The sequence below is a fragment of the Neodiprion virginianus genome, chromosome 2 (assembly GCF_021901495.1).
Source record: "Neodiprion virginianus isolate iyNeoVirg1 chromosome 2, iyNeoVirg1.1, whole genome shotgun sequence".
Classification (NCBI taxonomy): domain Eukaryota; kingdom Metazoa; phylum Arthropoda; class Insecta; order Hymenoptera; family Diprionidae; genus Neodiprion; species Neodiprion virginianus.
In genome coordinates, this window is record NC_060878.1 from 11,684,676 (window position 1) to 11,699,001 (window position 14,326).

The 14,326-nt window shown below is 35.6% G+C and overlaps 2 protein-coding genes across 3 annotated transcripts; one reads left to right on the top strand and one right to left on the bottom strand.

Annotated features, from left to right (window-relative positions):
• Positions 1-29: 29 nt before the first annotated feature.
• LOC124298775 (tudor and KH domain-containing protein homolog) lies at positions 30-5,770 on the top strand. Of its 2 annotated transcripts, XM_046751240.1 has the most exons (9): positions 30-277; positions 525-627; positions 706-1,111; positions 1,210-1,434; positions 1,901-2,064; positions 2,206-2,426; positions 2,559-2,739; positions 3,802-4,065; positions 4,368-5,770. In XM_046751240.1, the coding sequence occupies exons 2-9, from the start codon at positions 532-534 to the stop codon at positions 4,455-4,457; spliced, it is 1,647 nt and encodes a 548-aa protein (XP_046607196.1). In that variant the 5' UTR covers positions 30-277; positions 525-531; the 3' UTR covers positions 4,458-5,770. The 2 variants fall into 2 exon arrangements, with proteins under 2 accessions (XP_046607196.1, XP_046607197.1); XM_046751241.1 differs by lacking the exon at positions 30-277 and having other exon boundaries at positions 438-627.
• A 2,018-nt stretch (positions 5,771-7,788) lies between these two features.
• On the bottom strand, positions 7,789-13,593 carry LOC124298774 (SET domain-containing protein SmydA-8-like). Its single transcript, XM_046751239.1, has 9 exons — positions 13,453-13,593; positions 13,149-13,330; positions 12,293-12,521; positions 11,861-12,111; positions 11,316-11,483; positions 10,638-10,864; positions 9,139-9,349; positions 8,893-9,038; positions 7,789-8,504 (listed from the first exon to the last, which is right to left on the bottom strand). Exons 1-9 carry the CDS (start codon positions 13,471-13,473, stop codon positions 8,272-8,274), a joined length of 1,668 nt encoding a protein of 555 aa, XP_046607195.1. The 5' UTR covers positions 13,474-13,593; the 3' UTR covers positions 7,789-8,271.
• Between the last annotated feature and the right edge of the window lie 733 nt (positions 13,594-14,326).

The following is a 14,326-nucleotide window of genomic DNA, read 5'->3' on the forward strand; positions in this document are numbered from 1 at the left end:
GTGGATTTTTATTTTTTTTTGGAACACTTGCAAGGTGCAAGTGGTTGGTAGTGACAAAATACCCAAAAATTTGGAACAAAATATAGACAAAATAAGGGCATTGGATGTTTGGTTGGAACACCTGTTCACCCTTAGCAATGCCGATTGAATTTGAAAAGAAAGTTGTGCCTCAATATCTATGATTTTGTGGAATCCGTACTAGACGCTTCACAGACGCCCGAAAGTCTATACCAAATATTACGCTGTGCTCGAAAGTTGAAAAATATAGATATTCGTGGTAAGTTATTCAAATAGTGAAATCTTTTTACTAGTCAAATCGTGTATGACATGAACCAATGATTATTCAACTTGAAGGTTACACATTACATATAACACCTATGGTGTTGTCATCCATACTAACATCTATTATGTCACGTTTCGTCTGCAGGCTCCAAATTTGCTCATGCGTCATAGTCGCGTTGTTGCAACAAATGACAGTAGATGCTGCGAAATCAAAATTAAAAAAAAAACTTTAAATATTCTAGATCAAAAATGAAACTGCTAGATCGTCAGCTTGTGCTCACTTTTGCAATCGGATTGTCACTCACTGGTGCCAGTGCAGCTTTGCTGTACATGTATTACAAGAAGGTGCGTTTTTGTCAAGGCATTTTTACCACCGATATGAAATGAAAACTAAGATGATGAAGTAATGATATTAATTTTCAGGATGATGATCCGAACGACATTCGAACTACACGTTTGACAACGTCGAGGCAAAATGAGGTGGAGATAAAGGTGCCGCGACAACACGTGCCAATTATAATTGGTCGTGCTGGAGCAATGATTAAAGACATTCAAGACAAGACTGAAACTAGAATAAACTTCTCCAATGACGATAAGGAGCTGCCGGACAGAATTTGCAAGATTCGCGGTAAACCGGAAAGCGTTCACTTGGCCCAGATCATGATAGAAAATATCATTGCCAATCAACCTGTCATTGAAGTTTATGAAACATACATACCTCAGCGAGCATGTGGACGAATCATTGGACGAGGCGGAGATACGATTAATCACATACAAGCAGTATCCGGGGCAAAAATTATGGTTGAGAGTTCCAGTTATAAGAATCCAGGTACGAAATGTTTGCACTGCGATTTTTCTCTGGAATGATTCTTAAAAATTATTCTCAATCTTTGTATTTTCTAAGCAGTAGAATTCCTTGCTTTATAGATTCCAATCAGAGAATTATAATAAAGGGAACTGCCGAACACATCGCTGCAGCTTTGGCATTGGTTGAGGAAAAAGTTCGCGAGGAGAATGAAATTCGAGAAAAGTTAGACGTTAGTTCGTCTTTAAGGGCACCACGTGGAAAAATCTCAACACGGAAGACTGCCGTTCAAGTATCCGACAATCATGTATATTCTACAGACTCCAACCAGATACCAAAAACACAAGGTTGTTCTTTCTTAAGACATGCCATTCTATTATTAACTTCAAATCCCTGAAGAAGAACTGTGTGTATCCTATTTTCTTAAATTCCCTATCTATTTCATTTTTGTCGGACTTGTGGAAAAAATTTAATTATTTTGATTATATATGAGGACTTTTAAAAGAAATTTTAAAGAGTTTCTATAAAGAACTCATATTTTTTCTGAAGTTCATTGTCTATTGAAAATCTGAAGTGTCATAAATTTTCATGAAATAACGCCGTTCTTCTATAAATCTGCCAGAAGTAATTTTTCGCACAGAAATTAAACCATTTGTACGAAATTCCGAGAAATTGATAGAATTTGTCAGAAGGCTGATAAACTATCAAAAATTAAGTTTTTGAGTGAATTGTTAGAAATCCCTGAGAGTTTCAGAAAATAATATTTGCCGAGGCAAGATAAATTATTGTGAAAACTCAATACGCGCATTTCAGACCCAGAAGTCTTGATGGAGGTGTACGTCAGCGCTGTAGAGAACCCAAGCCAATTCTGGGTTCAAGTTGTAGGTCCTGGTGCAGTAGCATTGGATGAGTTAGTAACAGAAATGACAGAGTATTACCGCGACGAAGAAAACTTGGAGTTACACATGCTCAAGGATGTGAGTTTTTATTTTCAATTTTCGGTTCACTTGTTTAATATATTCGCAACTGTAGCAGCAATTGAAATATGAACAATATTCTATGAATCGATTCTAAAATAAATCTGAATCTAAATCTAAATTTCATGCTTGTGAACACAGGTAAGCGTCGGACAAATGGTGGCTGCGAAGTTTCCTTTTGATGAGCGGTGGTACCGTGCTGAAGTTGTCACCAAACTCGAAAACGATCGTTACGAAGTGTATTTCGTGGATTATGGCGACCATGAAGCATTAACTATTAAAGAGATGATGGAACTTCGGACAGACTTTTTAAGTTTACGTCTACAGGCAATTGAATGCTCTCTGGCAAATGTAAAGCCTCGGTAAGACCATCTTTGGAGTTATTAATAATGGAGCCTTTTCAGTGGAAACTCGAGAGTGTTAACATTTATTTTCTATATCTTGGTATCATGTTTTTATAATAGATCATGAGTTCAATTTCTCTGCTATTACAGTGATAATGAATGGAGTTCGGAAGCTTGTGACAGATTTGCAGAGCTCAGTTGGGTGGCCCAGTGGAAAGCACTGACGGCGAAAGTTCGAGGATATAAAGAACGTGTTCTAGCTGGTGGAAGCTCTCGCCGAGAAGGCTCACCCATTCCTTGTGTCGATCTTTACAATAAAACTGATAGCCGGGTAAGCTATTGAAAACAATGCATATCTGATACAATTGAATATACAAATACGATAAATAAGGTGCTCCAATATGATGTTGTAAATACATTTATTCTTTATTGGTGAGAAATCAGCAATTCCAATGTCACGGAAATTGTAATGATCAGGCTCTCGTAAAATGTTTAGATTTTATATTTCAGAAAATTCATTTCTGGTACTTTGTGGAAGAGACATGCATTTTTCTAAGAATACAATCAGGCCGATAAGTATAGAAAAGAACAAAACCTCTTTGAAAAATTTGCAGCAATCGTTATTATCTGTACCAATGATGATAAACACAAGTGAAAAAAAAAATATCTCTATTATATCATAGAAATGAATCGGATCAAATTCGAACAACACAAGCTAAAATATGAAAAAATCGAGAGAAGGTTTCAGAATTAGAATGTTAAAAATTAATAAACTCTAGTGTTTTTATCAGATTCTAATGTTCTTGGGCTCATTTGTTCATCATGGAGATCTCCAGAAATCATTTTTACAAAATTTGACTAATGGTTCTTTCCAGAGTATTTAAAAATAAATCTGTTTAATACAGTCAACAGACATTCATCAAGAATTACGTTTGTGCTTTATAACCATACTGTTATGTAAGATTTCTTGAATGTTTCTCAAACAATTTTAGAGAATCTATTCGGCAAGCATAATGAGTCCAAAAACATTACATTTGCGTGAAAAACACCAGAGTTCTAGAATTTGAACATTCTAATTATAAAACGTTTTCTCAAATTATTTGTATTTTCGCTTGAGTTATTTGAATTTGTTCAGAATCATGTGTATTACACAGAATGGATGTTGCTTCGTATCAACTGTCATTGAAGTAAATAACATTGTTGGAGATTTTTTTACACATTACCTTTTTCCTAATTTTTGATTCAGATGGTGTAGTCAATTCATTCCCTGAAATCAAGCATCGTCTACATTTGTAACAAGTGTTCATTTCACAGTGAATAAAATTTCTCAGACATGAACATTTCACTAAATCACCTCACATGCTTAAACAGCAAATTTTTTTTTTTTTTGAAGGATATCAACATAGGAAAAGAATTGGTAAATGAAGGTGTGGCTGAGGACGAAGGGCCTTGGTCGTCAGCGAGTTCTACTCTTTCCTTGAACCGCCGTGATATTCACGAATCGACAACGATGCCAAGAGTTAGTTCTTCCGAAACACCATCACCTCCACCCCCAACAACGCGGCTTCCAGAAAATGGTACTCACTCTCCACAGACTTTACATCTTCCTGGAAATTCGAATCAAACAATTGTTGAGATTGATTTGACCACACCGAAGGTTTGTTATTGTTACCCTGTACTTAAATTTTTCCAAAGACATTCACTTGGTTTGCAGGTTTCCTTCTCACAATTCGACTCTCAGAAAAATCGAACCTTTTTCTACTTCTTCATTCTAATTTCTGCAGCTCAGTGGCGGATAAGTCACAAAACTCTTGAAATTCTATTAAATCTTTTGAAAACCTTTGAAATCTTGTCTAATTGTACAGTTTTGAAATCTGGTGTACACGTCTGGTACACAAATTGTTGGTTAACCCTAGGTTTCAAGTTGAAATTAATAGCCATTGTCTACATAATCGGCAGAAGCAGAACAGCTCTATAGAAACAGTCGATTTGGTGACTCCGTTGAAGACAACAGATGAAACAAATAGTTGGAAAAGTAAGAAATGGTAGTGATATCCTCAAGAAAATGACTGCGAGGCCCATTCCCGTCTAGGCTGTGACTTCGCAATCAAGCTGATGGCATTTGAGTGGAACCAACGAATACACGACCTGCTGGCTACTGCAGCAATCTCGAAGATTCTGACGATGTGGTGTTGGGCCGATTTGACGTTGGTGTAGTTTCTTAATTACCTAAATAGTTTTCTTTTTATATAACCACCAACCCCCAAAATCGTGATTCACCCTGAAATCATTTGAATGTTTCGATGTTAATCAGACTCTTCTGATCGATGAGTATGAAACGATTGAAAGTTGTCATTATCATTTTATTATCATTTGCTGATTTACTAGTAATCAAAACTGTACTTTTATTTTAATCATTTATTTCTGGTTAGAGTGTATTTTCGTAGGCCAAGTCTTTAGTTGATTGGGGTTGAGTACTTTAATTATTTTGTCTTTGAAGTCAATCTAGCTGATTTCGAAGTTAGCTTAAATAGTAGTCAACGTAACATGTAGCTGTGCTCTTGAGTATAAGCTTTATACTCTGATTAATCTGCCAGCTTCGAAAACAGTTTCTCATTGATTGGGCTAGCTAGTTTCTATTGATATAACTTCTCACTCATGTTGAGTCAAACTGTTGAATTCATTTTTTGTGTACAATTACGTGTTGGTTAATTGATGCGAAAATTTTCGCACTTCATACTTGACCATGTAGTGTGAATATGCCGTAATGTGTCGATTGAGTGTGGATATTTTAGCATAGTTAAGATAAAAAATATTTACTCTGGCAGTAAATAGTTCTACGTTGAGAATGAATCGGCTGTACTGTCTGAATGAAAACTAGAGACAAAAGAAAAAAATCGTTTGAAAATCTCCACCAGTGTGGAGTTGTCCAGTTGTGACAATGATGACAATGATGACAATGTGAAAAAAGTAAACACGAATGAAACCACATACCTGCAATTTAAATGAAACGCATCTAAATAAATTCCAATAACATAAGCTATTGTATCAACAGTATAAAAGAATGCTGTATAGTTGTATCGTTCAAAATGATTAAACTCATGTATTTTTGATCTGATTCTGATGTTTTTGGGTTAGTTTTGCTCGCTGATCAGATCTCCAAGGATTGTCCAAAAAATTCAAGGACCTATTCTGTTTTATTAGTGTTCACGGTCATCGGCAAATGTAACATTATTGGAAATTTTGTGAACGGTTTTTCCCTTTTGCTAACCATTGATTAAGACAGTTTGGTTAATTCACCCTTAATATTTTAGCAGAATCTCAAGACAATCTCAAACATAAGTTTACTAATTTTGTTTTCACAAACCAAAAGTGTGCCTTAGTAAATGGTCATGAGTCGTATTATTTAATCGCATAATGGAGAGCTTACATACGTCATAGGTATGTTGTAAAGTGAACATAAGTACGAGACATAAATATTATAATGATAAAGTCCGATGTAGTGCAAATATATTATATATATTTTTTATAAGAAATCTGTATTTTCCATTTTCTTTATACTATATTATATATGTATACACTATGTTGCTGTCGTTATTACTATTATAATAATTATTATGGTTGTTATTATTATTGTGACGATTTAAATTATGCTCTAAAGAAAATCTCTTTCTCGTCGATGCTTGCTTAGTATGAGTCTGGTAATACTCTCGCAATTCACGTCTGATCCTTAGATTTAGTTTTAAGGTGATATGAAATTGCAAAGCATATTAAAATAAAAATTTATCACGCTCAAAAACATGATTTCCCTGCATTTCAACAAGTATTTAATGTTTATCATTAAGAGAGTCGAAATTCACACTGTCGTACAATTATACAATGGCACTGTTATGTAAATTCACTGAAATTCTAAATTCTTCAAAACGTGCAAATATATTGGAATCTCCAACAGTGTACGGTAATGTAGTAGTAATTTTGCGATATGAACTCTTTACTCTGATATTTTCAAACATGCAGTTCCAGAATAAGTTGAAAACATTTTTAAAACTGCTATTAGTATTAGTATGTCCTTTGAGTGGTGCAGGATTTCTATAAAAATCAGGAAACTGTGGCAAATACAGGAGTACGACAATATTCCGGAGACTAGGGACTACGCTGAATTGTCTTCTCTGAAAAAATTAGGCCTGTTTCGCGTTCGAACAAATTTCTTTCAGCTCTTTTTGATTCAACCAAAAAAGTTCATCGGATCTAAATTAGCATTCGTTTTTGCGATTCTTTAAGCTGAACAACTTTTCATCCTATAATCGATTTGTTAGAGCCATTATCCACTATTGCGGCCCTCTGGAATTTAAAAAATCTACAGATATTGCAGGTATTAAAAATGTAGATAAAAGGTTATAGATTGAACATTACGCTAGATTATTAGTAATTTTATTAGTAACCAGGATTCAAATATATTCATATTTTGTACTGGTAACAGAATCAACAAAAACACAAATTAAACATTTAAGATAAACATAACATCAAATATTTAAATCTTCTATTAATAAACAAGGAACATACATATATGTATATGTATGCTGATGAAATACAGTGAATTCAGTGATTCACAAAATTAAGGTGTTTATTCATTCCATGCAGACGTGTCGATAATTACACCTGTCGACGATACGAATTGATTCACGGATTCGATAGACTATCATTCGACAGTTTTCTATTGTTATTATCCACAGATTGCGATATATCATTATTAGAATTTATCATTGTTCCAAAATTCGAATTTACTTTACTGCATTCAGCAGGAATACTAACAGCAGAATAAACTGACACTCGCGTTTATCTCAACCCGGTCCCGGTCACATCGCGAGTATCAGGGACGGAAGACGACAAAATTTATTCATATGTCGGTTTTTTTCTGGTTAAAAACTTGAGCGTTCGAACGATTATTCGATGCACGCTGAGGTTGAATGACCAAAGTTAGATCAAGTCCGACCTCTTGTTATATCTTCGCTAGACTTCCAATGAATGATCGTATTCTATCACTATCCAAAACCACAATATACACAAGTACGAACTATTCTGTCAGTGTGTGTCACCCTCAAAGATTGTGTTTCCGAAAATTCTATTCACATAAAAATTAGCGTGCTTAGAAAACTTGTTCGGATACCCCAAGTTTTTCCGAAATATTCGCGATAGGCGAACATTTGGTATATTTAAAGTGTCTCCTGTAGGTTCACTCTGAAATGCAAAGAGACACAGCATAATTATATTTTGCTCGACTTATCGCAGCGACGCCAAGCTATGCGCAATTGATTTTTCTCGTAAATATACATGGTATGTATGCGAATATAGCGTATATAATGACATATTAAATCAGATCTTTTAAATATATGTATAACTTTATTTTGTAAATATAACAAACTGATTAACTATGCTTATTGTAAAACTGAATACGTTATTACGTGACTTTCAGAGTTACATGTCAATCACATATTTCCAGCAACAAAAGTTCTTCAAATCAGACTTTAACACGTTCCTTACGCAGTATGCTAGACCAGCCTTTGGTGCAAAACTTCTTTAATTCGGATCAACCTTTTTCAGTAAGATGACCGCGGATTATGTTTCATTTTTAACTTGACTGCTCTGATGTCGATTCACTGAAATAAGCAAACATGACATACTCCTCTACCATCCTTTAGTTTAGAGTAATTAGTACATCCGTTTTTTTAAATCGCAAGTAGTGATTTTCATTATCCCTTTAGCAAAAATGTCTAAAATTCAATAGTTGTCAGAGGCAGTTGTTAATTCTCTGATGTGAAGATCATTCATTACAAATATTTTCGGTTATTTGCGACGATAGGATTTACGTATTTTTTATAGAGGCTTCCAATTCCCCCAAAGACTGAACTGCCACTTCACCAATCTGCCTTTCGACAGTGTTTGGATACTCCAACATTAGAATGCGTGCTGCTTCCTTCAGAATTTCCGCTGCCTCTATCATCTTACTCTTCAGACTTGCCTCATCTATCGTCCCAGTATGAAACAAATTCTTGGCCAAAACCAACAGCGGTGCATGTAGTTCGTATAAAGTCATTCCTGAATACATAATATCGATAATTATTGCATCGTTAGACTATTCTGTACGAGAAAACAAGTTTCGAAAGTCGAACTTCCCAAGTAGGTTTTAAAAAAAAATGATTACGATTTACCATTTCAAAGTATCCAAAAATTTACACATTCACTTGACAAGCCGTTTTTTTTATCATCTATTCAAATTTAATTGAATGGAGGCCGAAAAAATCTTTGGCACGATCAGTGCTTCTTAATCTTGCTTTACGTTTTATCTAGGGCTTGACAATGATTAAATCAACTCTTTATGTCAATGAATAATAATATACCTTCTAGAATCATGAATCTAATTCACAAGTTTTCGTATCTTGCTTTCCACCAGTGTATCGTACCAGATTACGCTATTTATACTGACCTCTAAATCGTGAGTAACCTGGTTCTATGACGTCCAATGCCCGGAGAAGAGATCTGCATATATCTACCTTGTGTTCCAAAACAACGTCTGGTAGATCGTCAAATTCATATCCTTCGCATCGTCCGTAAAGTTGATTCAACGAATACCTGAAAGTAATTCGAACGTGCAGCTTGCATCACGCCATTTCACATAATGTAGCAGGAAAAAACTTTGTCTATGTTCTTTTACTATTATAAGAATATTTACATTAAACTTATGTTAAACGCGTGTTGCGGATGCAAAACTGAGCGATACTTTTTGATGAGTGATTCTCTTGCTTCGATCGCAGTACCGCCGTCATTGCAAGTTGCCTGTTCGACATCGTCCACTTCCGCCTGAATGATACTCAACACACGCCTAATCGCTTGTCCTCCCGTCGTGAACGGACAATGCGTGCACTTCCACGTACTTTCGGGATCTGCATAAAATACCCTTGCATTAGTCAATGGATAGGTTTATTCATTCCGTTTGATACAGTCAGTATAATAAACATCATACTGAACGCGGTTATTATATAGGAAATTCCATATCAACTTGACCAAGTCCTGACCCTCATATTTTTGTCTGTATAACGACTGTCAAAAGTCGTAACATGAAAATTTTATTTTATGCCACGCTTGTATTTAGGTCAAGTTTTATAATTTTTTGATTTCTTAAAATAGTTTAAAAAGTCTATAAACTTGTATTTGAAAATATCAAAAATAGCGCCGTTACTTTTCAAGGAAGTTTTCAAGAATTTTCGTTGACCAAAAAAATTTGAGACGTAATTTTAATAATTCATGTAAAAAAATTACATGTTTCGCGTTTTGGTCGAGAAGGGGATCGTTTACCATCCTGAATATCATTCCGAAATAATCGGAATAGAATGTAGCATTTGTGGTATTTTTTCGGATTCTTCGCTAACACGATTTTCACGAATTTCGACAATCATTGTTTGCAGGGGATTTTTCAGAAAAATCTAGAAAAAATGCATTTAGATATACTTGAGGTCCTACCACATCAAAAAAAAAAAATTCGGGAAAAATAAAAAATATAAAGCTCGAGTTGAAATGGCATGCCCCATATGCATTATCATCAAGATGTTGGTCTTTAATTTAACTTCCTCACTTTTATCCACTTTTATAGTTAAATACCTAATCTGGTAAAAAAAATCTCAGAAGTTTCGTATGTGTAAGAGTATTACTGTAGACAATTTCTCAAAAGATGGTACTCTTTTAGGTTTCCTTTTAGAACTTCATTTTCTATTGTTCATTTTCTAAAGTGTTCAGATCTGAACAAATCCAAATTCTGGTGTTTCTGCATAATTTTTTTTTTTTACTGCATCGCGTAATGGAAAACTGCAAGGATGCGGGTTTTCGAGAGATATCAAAATTTTTAAGAATCAAGTGTGATTAATTTTTCGGAAACGTAGTTAAAAAATGTGGATATTTCTTCCAAAAAATATTTCCAATGTATTTAGAATTATAACATCTTTCTAGAAATGTTAAACAAAAATATCAAACTTTTTCTATAAGCTTAGGAAATTGAGATATGCCAAGATAATTCCTATGAGTTATTAGAATTTACCAGAGATTTTTTTCAAGAACTGGAAACTGTAAGAGATTTATATTTTGAGTAAATTCGTAAAAGTTCATGTGAGTTTCTGAAAATAATTTTCGACAGGAAGTAAACGGCGATTTCCGAATTGAGGGATCTCGTGAACTCACCCAATGAATCGAGGGACAAAATCACTCCGTTATCACATTTGTTGCATTTCAACGACGACATGTGAGTACCGAGCTCCGTCGGATCGGAACACCGTCTGCAGGCACAGTCGAAGTACTTGCTCTCGCGGAGTTGCTCACGGCGTAAAATTGTTGGTAATAAGCTATGCGTGTAGCTGCCATACAATTCACTTCCTCGTTGTACCTTCGTCGTTGTTCTAACGCAAATCCTACGATCAGAGAGACAATTGTTGAAAAATGACAGGTTTTTAAATGAGGAATCGCTAATAAGGTTTTGAGATATGGCTGTTCAATATGGCGGCGCACTTGGTGATCAGCTGGGTGCAGTTCCAGCCTCGGTTTTGGCTAATTTTAACGAACACAAAAGGACCAAAAACTTCGCATAAGCGGTACTACACTTTTAATGTATTACATTGAATTAATAATAAATGAAGTGTCGGCTAAGAATGAATTTCATAACTAAATACAACACGATTAGTGCCGTATACAATTTTTGTGCTACCAGATGTGATCTTCTTATGTTTTAAATCCCAAAACGGCAGAAAATGGTACGTCGGATACCAATAACTCCAAATTTTGTGTCGATCGCTACTTCCTTACTTATAATATTCATCCAACATAAAGTGTAAGCTGTAATTCATACTGATTATCGAAAATTACCTGTAATTATCAGGCGAAATACTGTGGGTGGTATTAGAAACACAAGAGTGATTCATCATGGCCGTGATCGGGTACAACGCCTTGGCACTGTAGCCTGACGGGCTTCTGACTTCGTGACTGTTAATCTCGAGGATACCACAAGCGGTGTGAAGTTCATCCTCTGAAAATCTATAATCAATTTTCCATAAATATTAAAAATCTCGTTTCCATCTGACGATCGCAAAAAGAGTCATCATTTACATATCCCAGTAAACCCAATCGAATGGAATACGGCAAAAACGGAATTAACTAGAATTAAAACAATTAAAATAAATCAAAATAAATTCATAACGATTGCCACACAAGTCTGTTCAATTCGGTTCAATTCAAGTTAATTCCATTTTTGGACGTACTGAACCCCATTCAATTCGTTTTGTTTTACTGGGTTGAGCAACTGTGCCCGATATCGGTTTCTCTGTCTATGTTTAACTTTTTAAGGGGTCATACAACTATTAAAATTTGCCACTGATACATACATTTTATAAATTTCAGAGTGTGTATTGTACCTGTCAAGTTTACAGCGGGAACGAAGGTATTCTACTATGTTAACCTGAGATCTTTTCCACTCGAGTTGCTGCGACCTCTTCAAATTGTGTGCCTCCATATCTTTCACCTCGGTCATCCATCTTATCGGGTCTTTCTCAGAAGCAATAAGCAGTCTCAATGGACTCACGCAGTCCAGTTGAGGGGATGCATTAACAGTGTCACCATCAATCGCTGCGATGACATTAAATTTCTCCCCCGAAGCTGCAAAAACCTGTGGAAATATCTCCGTTTACCGATTTGGAAAACTTGAATATGGAGATTTTAAATTCAATGGCATCCAGGGCAAGTATTTAAAAAAACCGAATCACTTGCTCAACAAAACGGGGAGAAAAATTTTTGGCACAAAAAGAAGTATCAATGAATAATTGAATGAAAAAGTCAACAATGCTCACTTGACACTCGTAATCTTTATGACAAGGCAAAAGTTCGCAATCCGGCCCGCAGACTGGCCAGCCACATTTTGAGCAAAGTGGTCGCTCCGTGGATTCGAGACCTGTAGGCGGCCAAGGCGAATAACATCCAAGGCAAAGCGGGTAGCTAAACGCTTTCGGTCCAACGACAAATGCTGTTTCAGACCACAACTCTTCGCCAGGTTCCAAATCACGATTAGCCACAACGTACCTGCAGTGTCAAATTATATTTTTACCTTTTCGAAGAGGCTTCATTATCCTGTTTAAACTTTCAATAAATAGACTCATCTGTTCTCATTTCAAAAAGATTATTCGACTTCGAGTTTCAAATATACCGTATTTCAGATGATTATGTGTAATAATGATGCAGTCTAATAGCAACGTTACTGGGATCCTAAATGTGGGCATAATTCGGGCAACATCGCGACGTACGTTGAAAAATCAGCTGATTGTTTCTGGTAAAATTTCCCAATATTAAGCGGCATATAAAACGTTTTGCACGCGTTGTCGAATAGACGTAAAATATGCTGCAGAAAACCGCTTTTATAAATAAACACAGCATAAGCCTCACGGAAAAAAAGCCCAACTTGGGTGTAAATTCGTAAACCTAACTTTTTTCTTACGGGAAATTAGCATTATCTATGAGTTTGGGGTGCGAATTTACACCCAAGTTGGGATTTTTTTCCGTGAGGGAATCGTTGGTGGTGACTTTACAATATTTGTTACCACAAGTTTGCGTATTCTGGGTTCAATGGTTCTCATAGGATCAATCGCGTATTACAAGTGTAAATAGGGGACGACGACTCTCACCTGAATTTCGATAAACAGTCGTACTTACCTTCCGAATTCCTCGTTCTTTAGAATTTTGTAAGGCTTATCGCAAAGTTTTTTGTGATTCTCATAATCACCGGCTCTGTGATCTTCAGAACAGTACCAGGCTTTGAAACAACCAGAACATTTAAACTTGCAGTTTGCTGCCCCACAACTTGCACATGGTCCTCCAGAGCCTTCGGCTACTACCTATATTTAAACACACAGGCGACGATATTGCGAATCAATCGGTGCACATCAATGACATATACATTAAATTATTTGACATGAAACTACCATTTGTGAAAACGCCTATAAAAAAGAGAAATTACCAGTTCAGGTGGCGAGGACATTATTTGGCGCGAAAAAATCTTTAACCGAAAACTGTTTAAGGAACAGTGAACGAAGTGTCAACTATAAGTTGCGCTACTTGTTGCGGCAGTCTGACTCTTGCCGTGGAAAATCGGATACTGTTTGAATGAAGCACACTCTACGCTCCTCCGAATCTACACCTTAAATATATTCGCGCTAACCCTGCCAAAGAACAGTGCAGCTGAACCTCGTTACATCTCGAGATTTCGGTCTCTAGAAGTATCTGTAGTAGTTGAGAGGCGACTGATGAACTGTCGCGGGTTAATTTTAGACTACAGACATCAGTCTATACAGTAACAATCAGAAGCTTGAAGAATCAATACCAAACACACATTTCTGTGTGTCGCATTATTTTTAGTAAACGGTGTATCATGATAAATACATTATTTGTTTGAACTGACATTCATAAATATATATTTCTTGAATTGGTTTTTATTTTATATTTGATACATTTTTTTATCTATGTACAGAGAAATTTTCTTATTTTATTTAAAAAATTCTCTCTCATCCATTGGCTAATTTGATTATAACGATTAGGCTTAAAATTAACTATGAATTTTATCGGGTTTTGGTTTCTATTAAATGTTCCTTCAAGATAAGTTGATTCAACTTCGCAAATATTTTCACAATTGTAACGACGTTATATAGACGATTCCGTCTAGTAAATATCTTATATAAACCGTACTTTGCTCAAGAACACCCAGAATACATGACGACACGTGACAAAAAGCACGAACAGGCCAAAGATTGTGTTAAGAGATTGCCGCAACAGTTATGAGATGGTGCTGACAGAAATAGGGGACAAGTTATGCGGTTACTCCTTTCTCCTTTCTT

Bases quoted from the DNA above. Each gene is read 5' to 3' on its own strand.
- LOC124298775 (XM_046751240.1), top strand. From the start codon at position 532: ATGAAACTGCTAGATCGTCAGCTTGTGCTCACTTTTGCAATCGGATTG. The intron at 2,065-2,205 runs GTGAGTTTTTAT...TTGTGAACACAG, and splicing joins AGTTACACATGCTCAAGGAT to GTAAGCGTCGGACAAATGGT. The intron at 2,427-2,558 runs GTAAGACCATCT...CTGCTATTACAG, and splicing joins CTGGCAAATGTAAAGCCTCG to TGATAATGAATGGAGTTCGG.
- LOC124298774 (XM_046751239.1), bottom strand. From the start codon at position 13,473: ATGTCCTCGCCACCTGAACTG. The intron at 10,865-11,315 runs GTAATTTTCGAT...CTCTGATCGTAG, and splicing joins ATTTCGCCTGATAATTACAG to GATTTGCGTTAGAACAACGA. The intron at 8,505-8,892 runs GTCAGTATAAAT...TTATGTATTCAG, and splicing joins AGGTTACTCACGATTTAGAG to GAATGACTTTATACGAACTA.